Source organism: Lates calcarifer, linkage group LG2, assembly GCF_001640805.2.
Source record: "Lates calcarifer isolate ASB-BC8 linkage group LG2, TLL_Latcal_v3, whole genome shotgun sequence".
Lineage (NCBI taxonomy): Eukaryota > Metazoa > Chordata > Actinopteri > Centropomidae > Lates > Lates calcarifer.
This window is the reverse complement of record NC_066834.1, coordinates 9,293,678-9,309,197: the sequence shown is the minus strand read 5'-3', so window position 1 is coordinate 9,309,197 and position 15,520 is coordinate 9,293,678. Positions and strand designations below refer to the sequence as shown.

Sequence of the window (15,520 nt, the reverse complement as noted above, 5' to 3'; positions counted from 1 at the left end):
AGTTAGGCAGTGGCTGACTAAAGTTCTCAGATCATCTTCCTAAGTAACAATAGTGTAGAAATACTCTGTAACAAGCAAAACTTCTTAATTCAAAATACAGTAAAACAGTAAAAGTAATCACTGTGCAGAATAATGTGCTGAATTCCAACTATAGATGCATTAATGTGTAAACAACACTTTTTAAATTTCCCCTCAGGGATAAATAAAGTCTTATACTGACCTATGACAATGCATCATAATTAATTTGTTGATTATGTTTTGTATTTTTAATCAGAATCTGCAAAGTAACTAGTTTCATATAAATGTAGTGGAGTAAAAACGGCAACATTTGCCTTTAAATTTTGGTGATGTAAAGTACAAAGTAACAGAAAATTCATATACTCAAGTGAGGTACCTTAAAATTGTACTTAAGTACAGTGGTGGAAAATACTTAAGTACAGTAATGTGCTTAAGTACTTTCCACCACTGAAATTTTGTCCGTACTACAATCCAACGCACGAACAAGCCATAAATACTTTAGCTGACCTGTTTTAATGAAAATTTTTAATGTCTCTTTTCAAATTATGGCCTATAATAACACGTGATTTGCATTTTTTTTTTTTTTTACTTTTGCGGTGCGCTCTTTGATGTGGGGCACGTGAACAGACGGAGGCCCTCGAGGCACAGTCACTCGCCGAGCACACGTTCACCCAATTGAGACTAATTAGCAGGCTAGCAGATTTCATAAATATGACCTTTTATCGCAGCCAACGGTTGTTATTGTGACATTTCTTATAGGCTGTCAGTCCACATCATGGCGTTTTCCCTGGTGAGTTAAAAACGAAATGAAACCGGTGAAATTAATTAGCTTTGGGGAACCTCTAACGTTATCATTTGACCTTTTGTGTCATGACACGACCACCGACGTCGTTTGTTTTTGAGGCTTGAGACCCAAAATAAGAATCATTAAAACTCTTGAAAACTTTATTGTCACTTTTCCACATGTGCCCAAACCTCGAAGTTCACTTGTAGCGTGCATGCAAGGTAACTTCTCCTCCTCCCCTCTGGTTTCCTCCTGCAGAGAAACGACCCCCGCAGGCCGGAGAGCCCGGACTCGGAGTCCCCGGCCCTGTCCACCTGCAGCAACGCGGACATCTTTCGCAGGATGAACACCATGCTGGGCAACGCTTTGGATTTCACCGGTGTGTGCACCACACCCAACAGCGCCAAGGGGAAGCCAGACCTGCTGTGTGGTAAAGTGTCTTCTCTTAATCTTTACTCTGGACTCAGGTGGACTCGGTTTAAAGTCAGGATGTAATGAATTACACATGATTCAGGCTTTAAAATATGAAGAGATGCATCCATGTGGGTTTCAGTTCGTGGGGGAAGTCACTGTCAGACACACTAGCAATATGCTAGGTGACATGTAAGACGAGTTTTACATATTAGTTCACCCAAAAATTAGCCTGTAGTATTTTGCACATTGTCACTTAAGTGCATAATTGTGCATTTTGAGTTGGGATGTAATGATCTTCCATGGTTCAGTTCAGGCCTTAATTTTTGAACTGAGGTTTGGTTCACACCTTTTTGTTTTGCAATAAAATGTTCCCACGCTGCTGCTGCTTGAATGTGCTTGAGGAGTCTGCAGTCCCAGCGTTATTATTCATCTTGAGCTAATTAACCTAGCTTAACTTTGACTGCAGGCATGATCATTCAATCATGACGGGACCAAAATAGTCAACTTAAAAAACATAAATAAATAAAAAAAACATAAAATAGGTGTAATTAGTAATATTACTTTAAATAGCATAAGCATAATACTTCTGCGTGATTTACATGTGTTATAGTGTTCATTGTGAAATAAATTTTAGTTGCATTAGTAATGAGAGGTCAACAGTGGTAGCGGAGTGTTTGGTTTTTGAGTTACTGATTTTTGCTTAGTCTGTCCACCCATGATAATTGGACAAGTATTCTCTCAGCTTGCAAGTAGTGTAAGGGCCAGTAGTTTCTTTTGTAAACTGTATCTTGGATCAGTGGATTTGCTACAGATCTTGTAGGCCAGAGTGTACCACCATTACTAGGAAAAAAAAAGGGGGGGGTGGGGTGGGGGGGCAGTTTGCAAATATAACTAATGTAAGATACAGTATATTCAGTCAGATATCAGTTTATTTTTTTAAACAAATATTCAGAATGATACAGCTGATTTTCTAAATGTAAAAATTCAAAAACGCTACATACAAAACCACTGATTTGTTTAATAGGTAACACATCCATCTAGTAATCATCATCAGTAATGAGGCAACTCAAAGCAGGTTTTGGAAGAGGTCTGTATTAAACATACTGAGCCCTGGAGCATGGAGTTATAACAGTTTAGTTTTCTTGACAGAAACTGGATCAATAAAAGCAGTTCTTTCTATTTATCTTTATTTTTATACTCTTGGTTTGCACTACAGAGGTGGTAATGCACCTGAACTGTTGGCTGCCACCTGCCAGAGGAGGTGGTGGACTTTGGCTGCAAAAGCAAAAAAAGGTGAAGTGATATTGGCCTGAAAAAGTCTGAGCAGGGATCAAAGATAAAGTTAGTCATTTTTGTCTATTCTTCATATTTCATTTAAAGATTATTTTTTATTTATTTTTTTTGTACAATTTTATATCTGTACACATGAAGGGCTCAGTGAGGTTTGGAGGCCACATTACCAGGAACGCAGATTGAGTTGGAAAATACTTAAGTCCATTTATTTATTGTTAGTCCAAAGGGAATCAACTGTTGTTTTCATTATCAGTTAAACTGTCAACAGTCAAGGAAATCATGAAAAATTCTGGTTTTGTTTAATCAACAGCTTAAAAACCAAAGACTTAATTTACAATGATAAAACAAAAGTAGGAAATCCTTTCATTTTAGAAGCTGAAAATGTTTGTCTTTTTTTTTCTTGATAAATGTTGATTATCAAAATTGTTGGTAATTTGTGTCAACTACTAATCAGTGAAGTGATTAAATATTTCAGCTCTAGTAATGTGCACTAAATGTGAATATACTGAGTCTAAAAATGCACAAATCAGCCTGGAAATAACCCAAGTTTTAATTGTGACTGTAAATTCCCCATGTTAACAAAACAAAAACAAAACTTTAAATACCCAGAAAAGATGGAGGACAGGACCTCAATGTCCTCAGTAGAGCTGAAATGATCAGTGAACTTACAGATTAGTTTAGTAGCATTTTTTAATTTCTGATTTAATTGTTCAAATAAATTTAAGAAAAAAATGAAATGATACCTGAAATTCTCTTAATAGCCTCTTAGTGAGTTGATGGACTGTTGGTCAAACAATAAGACATTTGAAGATTTTGAAATGAGAAATGACCCTGAATGAAAGGTACAGTCGCACTAGTTTGTTTTAACAGGGTGACTTTTTTTTTTTTCTTTTTTTTTTTTTTTGGTTGAGGTGAAAAGTTGAATTGCCATCAAACAAATAGCCCTTTCAATTTCTTAGTCAGAATTTCTATCTGTTAAACCTCCTTCACCTTGTCATTATGATTCGAGTGCCAGCAGCTGATTCATGGTGCATCGCCGTCTGCAGCATTGCAGCAGTTCTAAGTGTTCTTTTTTTACCCCAGGAGTGAGATTTGCCAAGATTTAAGCTCAGCACCCTGCCTGCGTCCTTCCCTTGAATTGTTAATTTGCTTAGGGCATGTCTGCACTTGTGTCTTGTTTATTATAAGTTACACTGAAAGGTCTGGGCAGTTTAACATAAGCAGCAGTGCTACATAAATGCTACGTAACTTTTAAGTGACACAAAAGTAAATTGAATCTTGATGCAAACGGAGCTAAACTTGTGGTGTGGCCTCTCTGCCCCATCCACCCCAGCTCGGTGTTGCTGAATCAGGGCTGTTGCTGGAAGCTTTCCAGGCCTGGAGAGGGCAGGGAGGAGCTGGCAGTGCAAATCGCTCCGTCCTCAACATCTGATCAGTCAGCTGCTTGTGCCACAGTGAGGCTTTGCGAGCCCATTTCTTTGCTCCGTGTGTGTTTGTGCCCAAAAAATCATCAGAATTCACCAGCCTCTCAGAACAATGAATTTTAAAATGAAATTATTAGAGTATCCTCAAGTCTGAAGTACTTTTTTAGTTCAAGTCTGCTGAGTCATTCGCTCCCATCTCCCATGCGGACTCCCACCATGCAGCTGTAGCTCTGCCCCTTGCCTCCCCCTCCCTCCCTGCCTCTCTGTCAGTTCGCTCAGGAAACAAGGCTAGACACAGTGTAAGCAGCAGCAGTAACAGCGGCAGCTGTCTTCCCACCGACTCTGAGACGTGCCGTGCCTACCAGAGAGGGGAGTACTTCTATCAACAAGCCAATAGCTCCGACAGGAATTTTTCATTACACAGTTGTTAGGCAAGGAAGGAGGGAGGTGGGTGGGGGGGAGCTGATGTCATTAGCAGGGGTGTGCGAGTGCATCAGCAGCCATGTCACATGCTGCTAGGTGGGTCAGTGATGCGGACGGAGATGCATGGCAGTTGCACCAGGCACAGAAGCAGCAGGTTAGCTCCCCCGTCAGCCAGGGTACGGGGAGATGTGATGATGAGGGAAGTTTTTTTTTTTCTTCTATTTTTAATGAGATTTTTCTTCACAGAAACAGTTTTGTGTGACAATCTCTCCCTGACGTTTTCTATGTAACGCAGACTGAAACAACAGTTCTTTTCTAACACTTCCTCTCTCCTCTCTTCTGCTACATCTCTGAACTGGATCTCGGACCATAAAGAGTCAGAGCTGGCTGCAGTGGGCAGCAGGAGGATGCTCTTCCCCAACTGTGGTGGCATGCCCGGCTCCCAGGAGATGCCGTCATCCAGGGGCCCACCGGGTGTCACAGACCTGGGCCTGGGCCTCCAGTCTCTCCGTCTGTCCGGCTGGGACAAACCCTGGAGCAGCCAGGAGACGGACACACACGCCTCCCCCTCCCAGGTTCAGACCAGCTCACCCTCTAGTAAGTACTAGGCCTTTTGTTTACCTGAGTGTATTTAGGGTTCACAGCAAAACCTGCGGCTTAGTCTTCTATGTCTAATAACCACATAATGTCCCAGAGTCATGTTGGTGGTGGCAGTTGTTTTCCCAGGAGTTTATTTGCGCTCCCTTGAGCCTTTTCATTTCTACATGACAGTAGTTATGGTAACATCTGTGAGGTGTGCCTTGATTTGTGTAGCCCTCATCTATATTGAAACATGTGGTGAGTGGTTATTAACAGCAGCTTGTCTGTGTGTGGGAACAGGCTGTAGCGTCACTAGGGAGGATGATGTGGCAGTTTTGCTTTGCTGCATCTCTATCAATCCAGCAAGCTCAGAAACAGCCCAGTGAGGCTACTTTTCTTTTCCCTAAACCTTAATCAGCTTGTCCTATAAGCCAGTTCTAAATATTTAACTATATTACCTGTTGATCACACCAGTAATGCCAGGATGTTTATTTTTCAAGCAGAGGTTGTATGTTTAGTCAGAAATCTGGAGAAACATAGTCCCATATAACGGGCTAACATGTACAAACTAAAATTCAGTAAATGCTGACATGTGCGGACGGTTTTGAGAGGAGCGTCTGTCTTTGGAGAGGTACCACTGACTGTAACTATGCCCCATTTGTCCTGACCCATTTGTAGAGCTATAGTTTTATTGCTTCATGTCCAAACTGACCTGGCATAACTTCATTTAGAGCTTTCTAAACTGGGCCCGCAACAAAGTGGGACAGAGCTTTTGAATGCGGCCTACAGCTGAATAATCCCCTCAGAGCCTCATGTTCACTGTTACAGGCCACGCAGTACATACCTGTCACAGTTGCCAGCTGACTCACTTTGTTATCAAGAGGGAAGACGCTGGTTAATACTCAAGGAATTGCTGCTTAGCTGACACTAGCCTGTATTTGGGGAAAAGGTGTTAGATGAATTGGCCTCTGGTAATTTAGCTAAAGTGAAAGATGTGTAGCTTCTTTGGCAAGATTGTGTTTCAAAAAGCAGTCAAGTTACGAAACATCACATGTAAAAGTGAAAATGCTTCTTCTCAGGCTTGTTGGGTTTTTGTTGGCAGTCAGCTTGCACATTAAGTCCCATCCTCTACATGTAAATTTGCATTGCAGCCTTTCAGCTCTCACAAATCAGTGTTTGTAGAGCCGGCACACAAACTGTTTCTTTACTTTGCTTATCCAGTTGCGAAACAGGAATGAAAGATACAAATATTAGGAACTTGATTTTTGCAGTACAGCCTGCCTCCTGGCCAATCAATAGGGTTCTGTAGACTCAGCACACACATCCCTTTTTCTTCAGATTGGTCATCCACTTTCAAAATAGACTACAACAAACAAGCTGCAGGGTAATGCTGCCACGGCTAATTCTACGAATCTCTCTGACATTGTGCTCTGAGGCATCTCATTTACTGTGTGTTGTGTAATTGTCATTTCTACAGTGCTAAGTATACTGAACAGTCCCTTCAGTAGCATCCTTGGAAAGCCCCCAGGCTACCTGCCCCCTGAGTCCATGAGCATGACTGCTGACTTCCTGGAGAAGTTCCCCAGCATGGCTCGCATGGCAAACCGACTGGATTCAAGCTCTTTTCTGGACTCTCGCTCCAGCAGTCCTGAAGACTCAGAGACCAGTGGCTTCAGCTCTGGCTCAGACCACCTCTGTGACATGCTGGTAAGGAACATGATACTCACTCTGTAACTCCTGTTTTGTGTGTGGGATTGTTAGGGGACACTCAGATGGGATCTTAATCCACATTAATCCCTTTATGTCCTCATTAATGGTCAGGTTTTTGTACATGTCTTTCTCTTCAGTCGACTTTGCGGCTTTCCCCTCCCCTGCCTTATCTCGCATCAAGCATGCAGAAGGATCTGCTGCGTCTGGGTTCCCGTCTGGACCCCCAGGACTCCAGTTCTCCCCTGACCCCACCATCCAGTGCCAGCCCCTCCTCCTCAGCCATTTCCCGCCGTTGGCGTACTGGCTCTCCATGGCCTGGCGCCGACATGCTTGACCAGTCGGATGACGCATTCAGCATCGAGAGGGAGGCTCGCCTACACAGGCAGGCTGCAGGTAAATCTAAAACACTTCTCACATTTATCACTGCTCCGCTCTTCCGTAAGTGTCTTCTAGCTCTGTTTTAATAGTGTACACGGTAGTTGTGGTGCCCTTGTGGATAGAAGTGACCTGTGAATTTTGGCTGACTCTTGCTTCTCCACTCATCAGCTGTGAATGAAGCCACATTCACCTGGAGCGGTCAGCTGCCTCCCAGAAACAACAAGGATCCTCTGTATTCCTGCAAGGTCTTTCTTGGTGGTGTGCCCTGGGACATCACGGAAGGTAACTGCTGCAGCCAACATACTGTCTGCTTTAATTTCAGAGTGGCAGACCAGTCCTTTTTGAAATGTTTTTATAGATGCTTACTAGGCTGAATTTTTACTGTGCTGAGGGTTCACAGCCTTTATGCGGCTGTGCTTAAAATGCATTTTTTTTTTTTTTTTTTTGTTTCAACCTAATGTGATGGTGTAACACAGGAAAGAATTGTCTGAAATATTTAAGAAATGAATAAAGAATTCTTTTGATCACCATATTGGAGAGTTCTGACCAGGTGTTAATATACAAAAATCCATCATTTGGAAGTCTACATCCACAATATACACACACATTCAACATGTAACTATAACTTTTATATATAACTGTGGTACAAAATGTCAAAAAAATAAAGTGTTTGATTTTAATTGGCATTTAACAGATTACAGAAACCATTAATAATGATCTGAATATTTGCTGATGCATTTTTTTTGCCAATTAAGACAGTGCAGCTCTGAGTGTTTTAAGCTGTCTCATTCTCTTTACAAGCACCCATGTATATTGAAAATTAGTCAGCTTGACTCACTGAAATGCTGGTTCTTTTTGACTGATGGTGTCTTCTACATCCCATCCATTTATTTCAGCTGGCCTGATCAACACCTTCAGTGGTTATGGCCCTCTGACTGTGGAGTGGCCGGGTAAGGATGGAAAGCACCCTCGCTGCCCTCCCAAAGGTAATGTGGCCAAAGGTAACAACAAGTTGGTAGGCTATTTTTATTTCTTCCTGGTGTCGGGGGGCACTGTGGTGAGCACATGGCATGCTGGTGAGTTTGACTGTGGGTATTTAGAGGTACTTAGGATGGTGATTCTGGGCATAACTGGAGAATAAAACATGGTTCTAGAAGCAAGTAAAGGGAATGCCTCACAAATACATCAGCCCTGTAGTAAATGGCAGATTTATGAATGTTGGGTTTGGTTGACTTTGGAGTGAACTCTGTGGTCATAGTTGAAGCTTCACTTAGTATTGGTCAGCAAATGTCCTGTTAAGTGTTTGTGAGTCTACTTGTGGCCTCTGCTCCTCTTGGGTATTGTAGGTTTTCTGTTTCTGTTGGCTCATGCAAAATTGTAACTGTCTAAGGCTATAACTACTTCTTGCCAATATAAATGATTAATTGAAGGTATTCCTCCCCCACCCCTCAAAAAAAAAAAAAAAAAAAAAAAAACTGCCTTAAATCTTTGATTTCTTCAGTCTTATCTTTCCAGCAGTTGTTACCAAAACATTGAAAGTCTATTTGGCAGAGTCTAAACAGATTCACACCATAATACCAGGGTTTTCCCTGGGTTTCTGGAGGGCTTAGGCACACATTGGTCAACCAAGGATTAAAGTGCATGGATTTGAATGGAGATTTTTTTTTTTTTTTTTTTTTTTTTTTTCCCCCCCATCCTCCCATGTGGCAACTTAGCAAAATTTGTTCAGTTGGACGTCTGTATGCAGGTCACTTTCTCAGTGGGTGTCGTCACCAGCCAGCTGACTGAGTTACTGTAGTGAGTCAGTTCCTCTCAGAATCATTTTCTGTGACAGTTGGTGTTTTTCAGATGGTCTTTTTGAGCTCATCTCTGACGGACATAATTCTTGCCCTTTTTATTTCTGCAGGAAAATCGTTGAGACTATCGACTTGTTTTCAGTCGTAACCTCCTGCAGGTTGAACACTTTAAGGACTCACTATAGACAGACTGAAACCATCAATACCCTAGCAATATCAAGGCTACAAACGTCCATGATGCAACACTTTTGTAACATACACTCTTCTCACACTCACGCTTAAGTGTCTCATACTCAAATATAAGATAACACCCACTTTTTCAAACCTAATTTCCAGGGGAAAAAATATCTTGCTCAGTCCTTTACACAATCTTTTCTCTCCAGGATTGTGGAGAATTCTCTGCATAGTTTTTCCTGTTCATATGACTTGGGAGCAGTGCCTAAGACTAACCATGATAGGGGAAAACCTGTAATACTGTGAGGGGGGGCACTTTTTTTTTTTTTCCTATATACTGACATATTTTGTTGTGTGGTTTTTAGGTTATGTTTACCTGGTGTTTGAGAATGAGAAGTCTGTTCGGGCATTGCTCCACGCCTGCTCCCAGGACCCGTTTCACCCTGAGGACAACAGAGAATACTACTTCAAGATGTCCAGCCGCAGAATGAGATGCAAGGATGTGAGTAGAAACTAAACATGCAAGGCACGAGTATGCACTGCAGTACAGAGTTGCAATTTATTAGGTACTGAGCAGTATCTACAGTAATATAATTAAACTCCAAGCCTTGCAATAAATGCTTTATCTGCCCCAAAGTATTACATAAAGCTTTTAGTATAATGAAATGCAGTGTCACACTGGCATAAACTATTAATTCGAATTATGATACAAGATGGTCTCAACAAAAGCCAAAATACTGCTTCCCACTGTTCAGATTTATTGCAGAGCTGATGTATTAGTTTGCTGTACTGTAGATGGGTGTACTGTACCAAAAAGCCACCATGGTTTACTGGAAATTTACTGGTAAAAATGCATAGAATTCAAACAGTACTATATTAAATTTAATCTGTATGTTTCTGCACTTTGACTTCCTGTTTCTCACATGTGAGTTGCCCCTTGATCTTCTCTACAGTAAGACTGGCTAACTGACTTACTGATTCTGTCAAAGTTGTCATGTTATTTTGTTTTAGCCCAGTTTGTCAGTAATGTTTTAGTCTCTTAGTCATACATTTTTTTGTTTTTTATCCCTTCAGAATGTTTTGACTCTACAGCTGTTGTCATATTTGTAGTTAACATGGTATACATGTTTATCACAAGGTGCCCAAGTCACCCTGGTCTGCAGTAATACAGACTGACTCGCCTCAGTAAATCCTGCTAGCATTTCTGTTGTTCTGTCTGGAAGTGCTCTCCAATCTAGTAGTTGTTTCTGCTAACCTGGCACTACTGCAGCTTCTTGTGCTGTTCACTGCAGAGCAGTGAGTCATTGAAACTAATTAAAAATATTTTATCAAGCAAGTGAGTAAATCGGCTTCAGAGAGGAGACACTGCCGTCGACGCATCAGTGATATTTCTTTAGTGAACATCTAGAAGATTATTTAGATGGTTACTGCTCACATAATTTTTTTTATTTACCAGTTTCTTTTGATAGCAACACAAAACATGGCTAACTGAAAGTAATGTTCCATTGACATCCATAACGCGTGATGTTACATTAGCTTACTTTTAAAAATGTGCTATTTGCATGTTTTGTTTCTAGTTTGACTCAGCTGTTTTGTTGCTGGTTCTTGTCTAATTCTCAGTAGATTGTGGATGAATTTAGTCCATAAATCTGTTTCTTCTTTGTAGACATTACTGACAGAACTGTAACTTTAGAATGTGTTTATTAGTAATGGTACTTTAACCGATAAAGGGGATAAATCTTCTGAACAACAGATTTTGGTCAATGAAGGAAATTGTCTCTGTAATTAGGAGCCACAGTGTGTGATTACACAAAATCGGGTTGTTGAATTACTTTGTATTTGTTTGTTCATCTGTCTTCCACATCATCGTTTTAGTTTTGATTTGTTGATGAAATATATAATTTCATCATTATCCTCATTTTCAAATGTTAGTTATTACTTGGTTTTAGTCTTGTTCACTCAGTTTTCATTAAAATTAACTGTCTGTCATCTTGATTTATTCATATTAGAGCTAAAATGATTGATTTAGCAGATTAATTGGCAGCTGTTTTGTTAATCAATTTATTGCCAAGTCATTTATCAAGCAAAAACACCCTCCTCTCCATCTTAGTTTAGGAAATGAGTTTCTGTAAGTATTCTGTTAAGACTCCTGTGTCTCTTGTCCCTTCTGCTACAGGTGCAGGTCATCCCCTGGGTGATTTCTGACAGTAACTATGTGCGCTGCCCTGCCCAGCGTTTGGACCCCAGTAAGACTGTGTTTGTTGGTGCGCTGCATGGCATGTTGAATGCTGAGGCGTTGGCCAGCATCATGAATGACCTGTTTGGAGGAGTCATGTACGCTGGCATTGACACGGACAAGCACAAGTACCCAATAGGTGAGACAGAGTAGTGCAGTTTGTAGACTTGTTGGCTACATGTTTTAAAATTAACATTGAGGAGTTGTTGTTTTTGTTAGAACAACCTTTGTGTACCCCCACCTGTGCATCTTCACTGGTTAATCAAGTTGTTGAGTTGCACTGCTTTTTAAAGATGTCATTGTGTCTGAATTAAACCTAAAATTTCAGACTATTTTTCTAAAGCTATTTTAGTGCATTTGCCATGATCAGTGTATTCACTGTACTTGTAGACCTAAGACAAATCATTTAGACAGTGCTGACCATTGAGGAAACTGAATTAAAGTCCAAAATTTAGTAAGCTATCATTATCTGTTTTATATAATTGCCAAAAGGTCAGACCCAAACTGAATTATTATTATATATTTTATTCTTGTGAACAGGCTCTGGACGTGTCACTTTTAACAATCAGCGCAGTTATCTGAAGGCTGTGTGTGCAGCATTTGTGGAGATTAAAACACCCAAGTTTACAAAGAAGGTAAGACAAAACTCTAAGTCTGTACTTTTCTATAATTAAATATTGGGGTGTCTGCTGCTGTGGAAAGTGACTGTGATTAAAGGTCTTAACTGGAATCTGTGAATAGGGTTCAAATCTGTCTTTAATTTAAAAACAAGTGAATGTCAGATTACATTAGAGATTACAAAAATCACTTCATATTTACATCCACAGGTTTATGCACAAATTGAAAATGCACATTAAAACCAGAGTGGAAACACAAAATATCCAAATACATTTTTGAGGTGGAAAAAATGGTTCATTTGTAAAAGCAAAAGAACAGTTAAGTTTAATGGAGACAGATGAGTCATGAATCATGATGTACATGAAGCAGGTTATGTAAACATTCACTGAAGCTTTTGCTCCACTGAGATGAAAAATAGTGGCAGATGAAAACATCAGATTAGTGATGAGACAGTAACATTCAAATTAACAGCTTATTTCTATCATGTTTTCTGTTGTATTGTTTTGCAGTTTAACTGCTTCTTTTAATTACGTCATCTTGTGCCCTCCTTTCCAAAGATTAATTGCACCCGGCTGGACAATTAGCACTGCCAGCTATTTATCTTGACAATAGCTAATTTGCCTTTTCTTGTACAGATTTTCTAGAAATGAGGTCAAAACTTGAACTATATTTTGATGGATACCTTCTGCAGCTACTTACTGTGACTTCTGTAAACTGAGCACTGTGGCTTTTCTTGTCCCCTCAGGTCCAGATTGACCCCTACCTGGAAGACTCAATGTGTCAAGTTTGCCTTCGCCAACCTGGACCTTTCTTCTGCAGAGACCAGGTCAGTGGAAACTCGAGTAGCATAGCTTAATGACTGCAAGGGGCTGCTGGTGAGACGGGTAGTTTAGTCATTAGTTTCCATCATATCTTGCTTTAGACACGATTTGATTTATGGGCCTCAGAGTATTGAATATATTTGACCAATGAGTGTAAACTAAAGCAGCAGACTTTCTGTATCCTATCAGAAAAATCACAAAGAATGGCTGCCTTAGTATTTCCAAAAATTCTTTATTTTTATTGTCTGTAGATCAGTTTTACATGGTGAAGAGATCTGGTTTGAGAGATGAATTTGTATAGCACCTTTTAAACATGTGGCACTACATAAAGTATTTGTTGTAAGGCATAGAAATGGATTAAAATAATAAGAATCTGGTGAAGAAATAAATAAAATGCAAGCTCAGTAAAAACTAAACTAAATGGAAAACAAAAGTTTTACTGCATTTTAACTGCACTAAATGAAAACTTGAGTTGAAGCACAGTTCTGGATTATTGGATTATTGGAGCGTAGACCTTATTTTCATGGTTTCATCCAGGGTCTGAATAATAATGTTGTACATGGTGTACAAAGCAGAGATCTGGAGAATACAATTTATTTTATTTTATTTTTTTTTAAAAGGGTGAAACCAGCAAACAATTATCCAGGTTAGCAAAAGATTTTTACAAGCAAAAAACAGTAAATGAATTCTGAAATTAACTGACAAACATCTGACTTCTTACCTTACCATACTTGCCAAAATTGTGCACATGGTGTGCATTGAGAGGTAATTACAAACATCAGTTTTGCCACTGAATGAAGTGGTTTATTGCTTGTTAGTTTTGGTTTACAATGGATGATCGACTATGAAGACCCTGGACTCCAGTGTAGCAGCATGACTGTATTTCTATATCAGCAACTATCAGTTCAGATTAGCCTACAATGAGCTCAGTCACTGTCTTTTTACACCTAGGCCTGCTTCAAGTACTACTGCCGCTCTTGCTGGCACTGGCAGCACTCCATGGACATCTTGAGCAACCACCGGCCCCTCATGCGCAACCAGAAGAACAGAGACTCCAGCTAGAGCAGATGGATCCAAACACTCTGAAGGGCCAGAGGAAGAGTCCCTCTTTACGGGGTGAGGCTGCCCGCCAAGGAGAGCACGTGTGCCAGACGTCCCTCAGTATGAGGGCACCATGGCACTCCACCAGGCACTGGGGATATCACTGTAGAAAATGTTCACTTTTGCACTTGCTACATTTTTGCTGTTGTTCACAGTGGCACTATGCACAGTGACCTTATTGGGAGAGACAAGGGGCCCTTCACATTTATGCATTTTCCCAGACTTGTGGCCAGACAGAAAGTTGGGAGTCAGCCTAAGGTTAAGAAGTGGATGAAAATGCCATTTCTTTTTTCTTTTTTTGTTTACATGTGTTGCATAGTGAAGAGCAATCACGCAAGTCTCATTGCCGTTCATTGGCAAATGCCATACAGTGCCTTTAAATTTTTATTTTTTTCCCCTCCTCCCTCCCTCCCCTACCCCCAGTTGGCATCTGTTTTTCCTGTGCAAGCCAACTGGTGTTTCTTACTTTTGGGAGTTGAATGTTGGGCTTCATTTAACCAGTCGCATTTCAGACATTTTTACGCAGTTTTTTACTAATTTGTACACAAACGGTTTTAAGTCATGACATGAAAATTTTGAACAGAATTCTACCAGGCGGCTGTTTATGGGAAAACCCCCTTTTTTATTTTTTCCTTTTTCATCATACATTTTTCTGTGGCTATTTTTTTTTTTCCTTTTTTAATTTGCCCTCCCAAATTTCAACTGAATGGGCACAAAATGTTGGAAGTACTACTTTAACTTGCTTTGTTGGTCCAGTTATTATTAAATGTATGTAACATCAGTACTGGATATGCTTCAACTGGTAATCTATTGTTTCTCAAGCATCAGATGGTTCCTGTTGAGACTAGTAGAGTGAATGAGCATTTGATTGTACATAGTTTGATTTTTGCACTTTTTAATTTGCACGTGTGGAGAGGTGGCAGTGGTTTTTAATCACTTTTTGTACATCAGCAGGGGGACACGCCTATATTAGAACAGCTGCTTGTTTCCTGTTGAATGTAAGAACTTCCACTTAGCTGATGATAAATTAATCTATCCAGAGCTTGAGTAGACCCCAGTAAATGATTCCACGCTTTCTTATCCCATTTTGCCTTCCTGTTCCAGTTGGACATAAATGCATAATAAGCTGTGTGCCAAAGACAAAGTGTCTTTTCTTTATCCATTAGGTTTGTCATGCTGAGCTTGTTGTCCCTTAGCCCAGCTGCTTTTTAGAGTTTTGAAAGTCTACCTCATTGTGGTCTGCCAAGTTTGCTGCTACTTACAGTTGTGGAGTATGTTCAGATTGGGCACAATAAAGGTGTTTAAGCATTATTGGCTGTGTCTGGACTCTAAATTAACGTAACTGCTGTGTGTTTTATTTTATTTTTTTCTATTTAGCACTTTTAAAAATCTTGGGCCTTTTTATTATAAATGCCTCAAAGTTCCAACTTAGGAGAAAGAAAGCTTAATGTGACCAATGCATCATTGTCTAAAAGTGACAAAGACGTTTGGACATTGACAGCAAATAAAAGTCAGATTTATTATTGTTTACACCTAAGAACTATCAACAGAAACCGTAACGTCCCATCTACTGTTCATATGCAAACTTTAACTAAAACTACTCCTTAGTGCACTGTTTCAACCTCCAGACCTGGTGCTCTGACATGTCATCCTTGAATCCCTGTTAAAAACACTGACTGAAATTTGGAAGCTTGTAAACAGGGTTTGAGTTGTTGGAGCTAGTGGAAGCTGAGCTCCCATGAAAGCAGTGA

At 40.1% G+C, this 15,520-nt stretch overlaps 1 protein-coding gene across 3 annotated transcripts; it reads left to right on the top strand.

Annotated features, from left to right (window-relative positions):
• The first annotated feature begins 682 nt into the window (after positions 1–682).
• On the top strand, positions 683–15,080 carry cpeb1b (cytoplasmic polyadenylation element binding protein 1b). 3 transcript variants are annotated; one of them, XM_018683436.2, is made up of 12 exons: positions 683–808; positions 1,061–1,232; positions 4,732–4,953; positions 6,413–6,642; positions 6,783–7,038; positions 7,192–7,305; positions 7,920–8,009; positions 9,359–9,495; positions 11,170–11,368; positions 11,770–11,864; positions 12,593–12,673; positions 13,620–15,080. In XM_018683436.2, exons 1-12 carry the CDS (start codon positions 794–796, stop codon positions 13,728–13,730), a joined length of 1,722 nt encoding a protein of 573 aa, XP_018538952.1. In that variant the 5' UTR covers positions 683–793; the 3' UTR covers positions 13,731–15,080. The 3 variants fall into 3 exon arrangements, with proteins under 3 accessions (XP_018538952.1, XP_018538951.1, XP_018538953.1); XM_018683435.2 differs by having other exon boundaries at positions 7,920–8,024; XM_018683437.2 differs by lacking the exons at positions 683–808; positions 1,061–1,232 and adding an exon at positions 4,383–4,510 and having other exon boundaries at positions 7,920–8,024.
• Positions 15,081–15,520: the final 440 nt, after the last annotated feature.

What these genes read in the sequence shown, in the direction of transcription:
- cpeb1b (XM_018683435.2), top strand. An exon ending in CCTACACAGGCAGGCTGCAG is followed by an intron (nt 7,039 to 7,191) that starts GTAAATCTAAAA and finishes TCCACTCATCAG; the next exon opens with CTGTGAATGAAGCCACATTC. An exon ending in CACCCAAGTTTACAAAGAAG is followed by an intron (nt 11,865 to 12,592) that starts GTAAGACAAAAC and finishes TTGTCCCCTCAG; the next exon opens with GTCCAGATTGACCCCTACCT.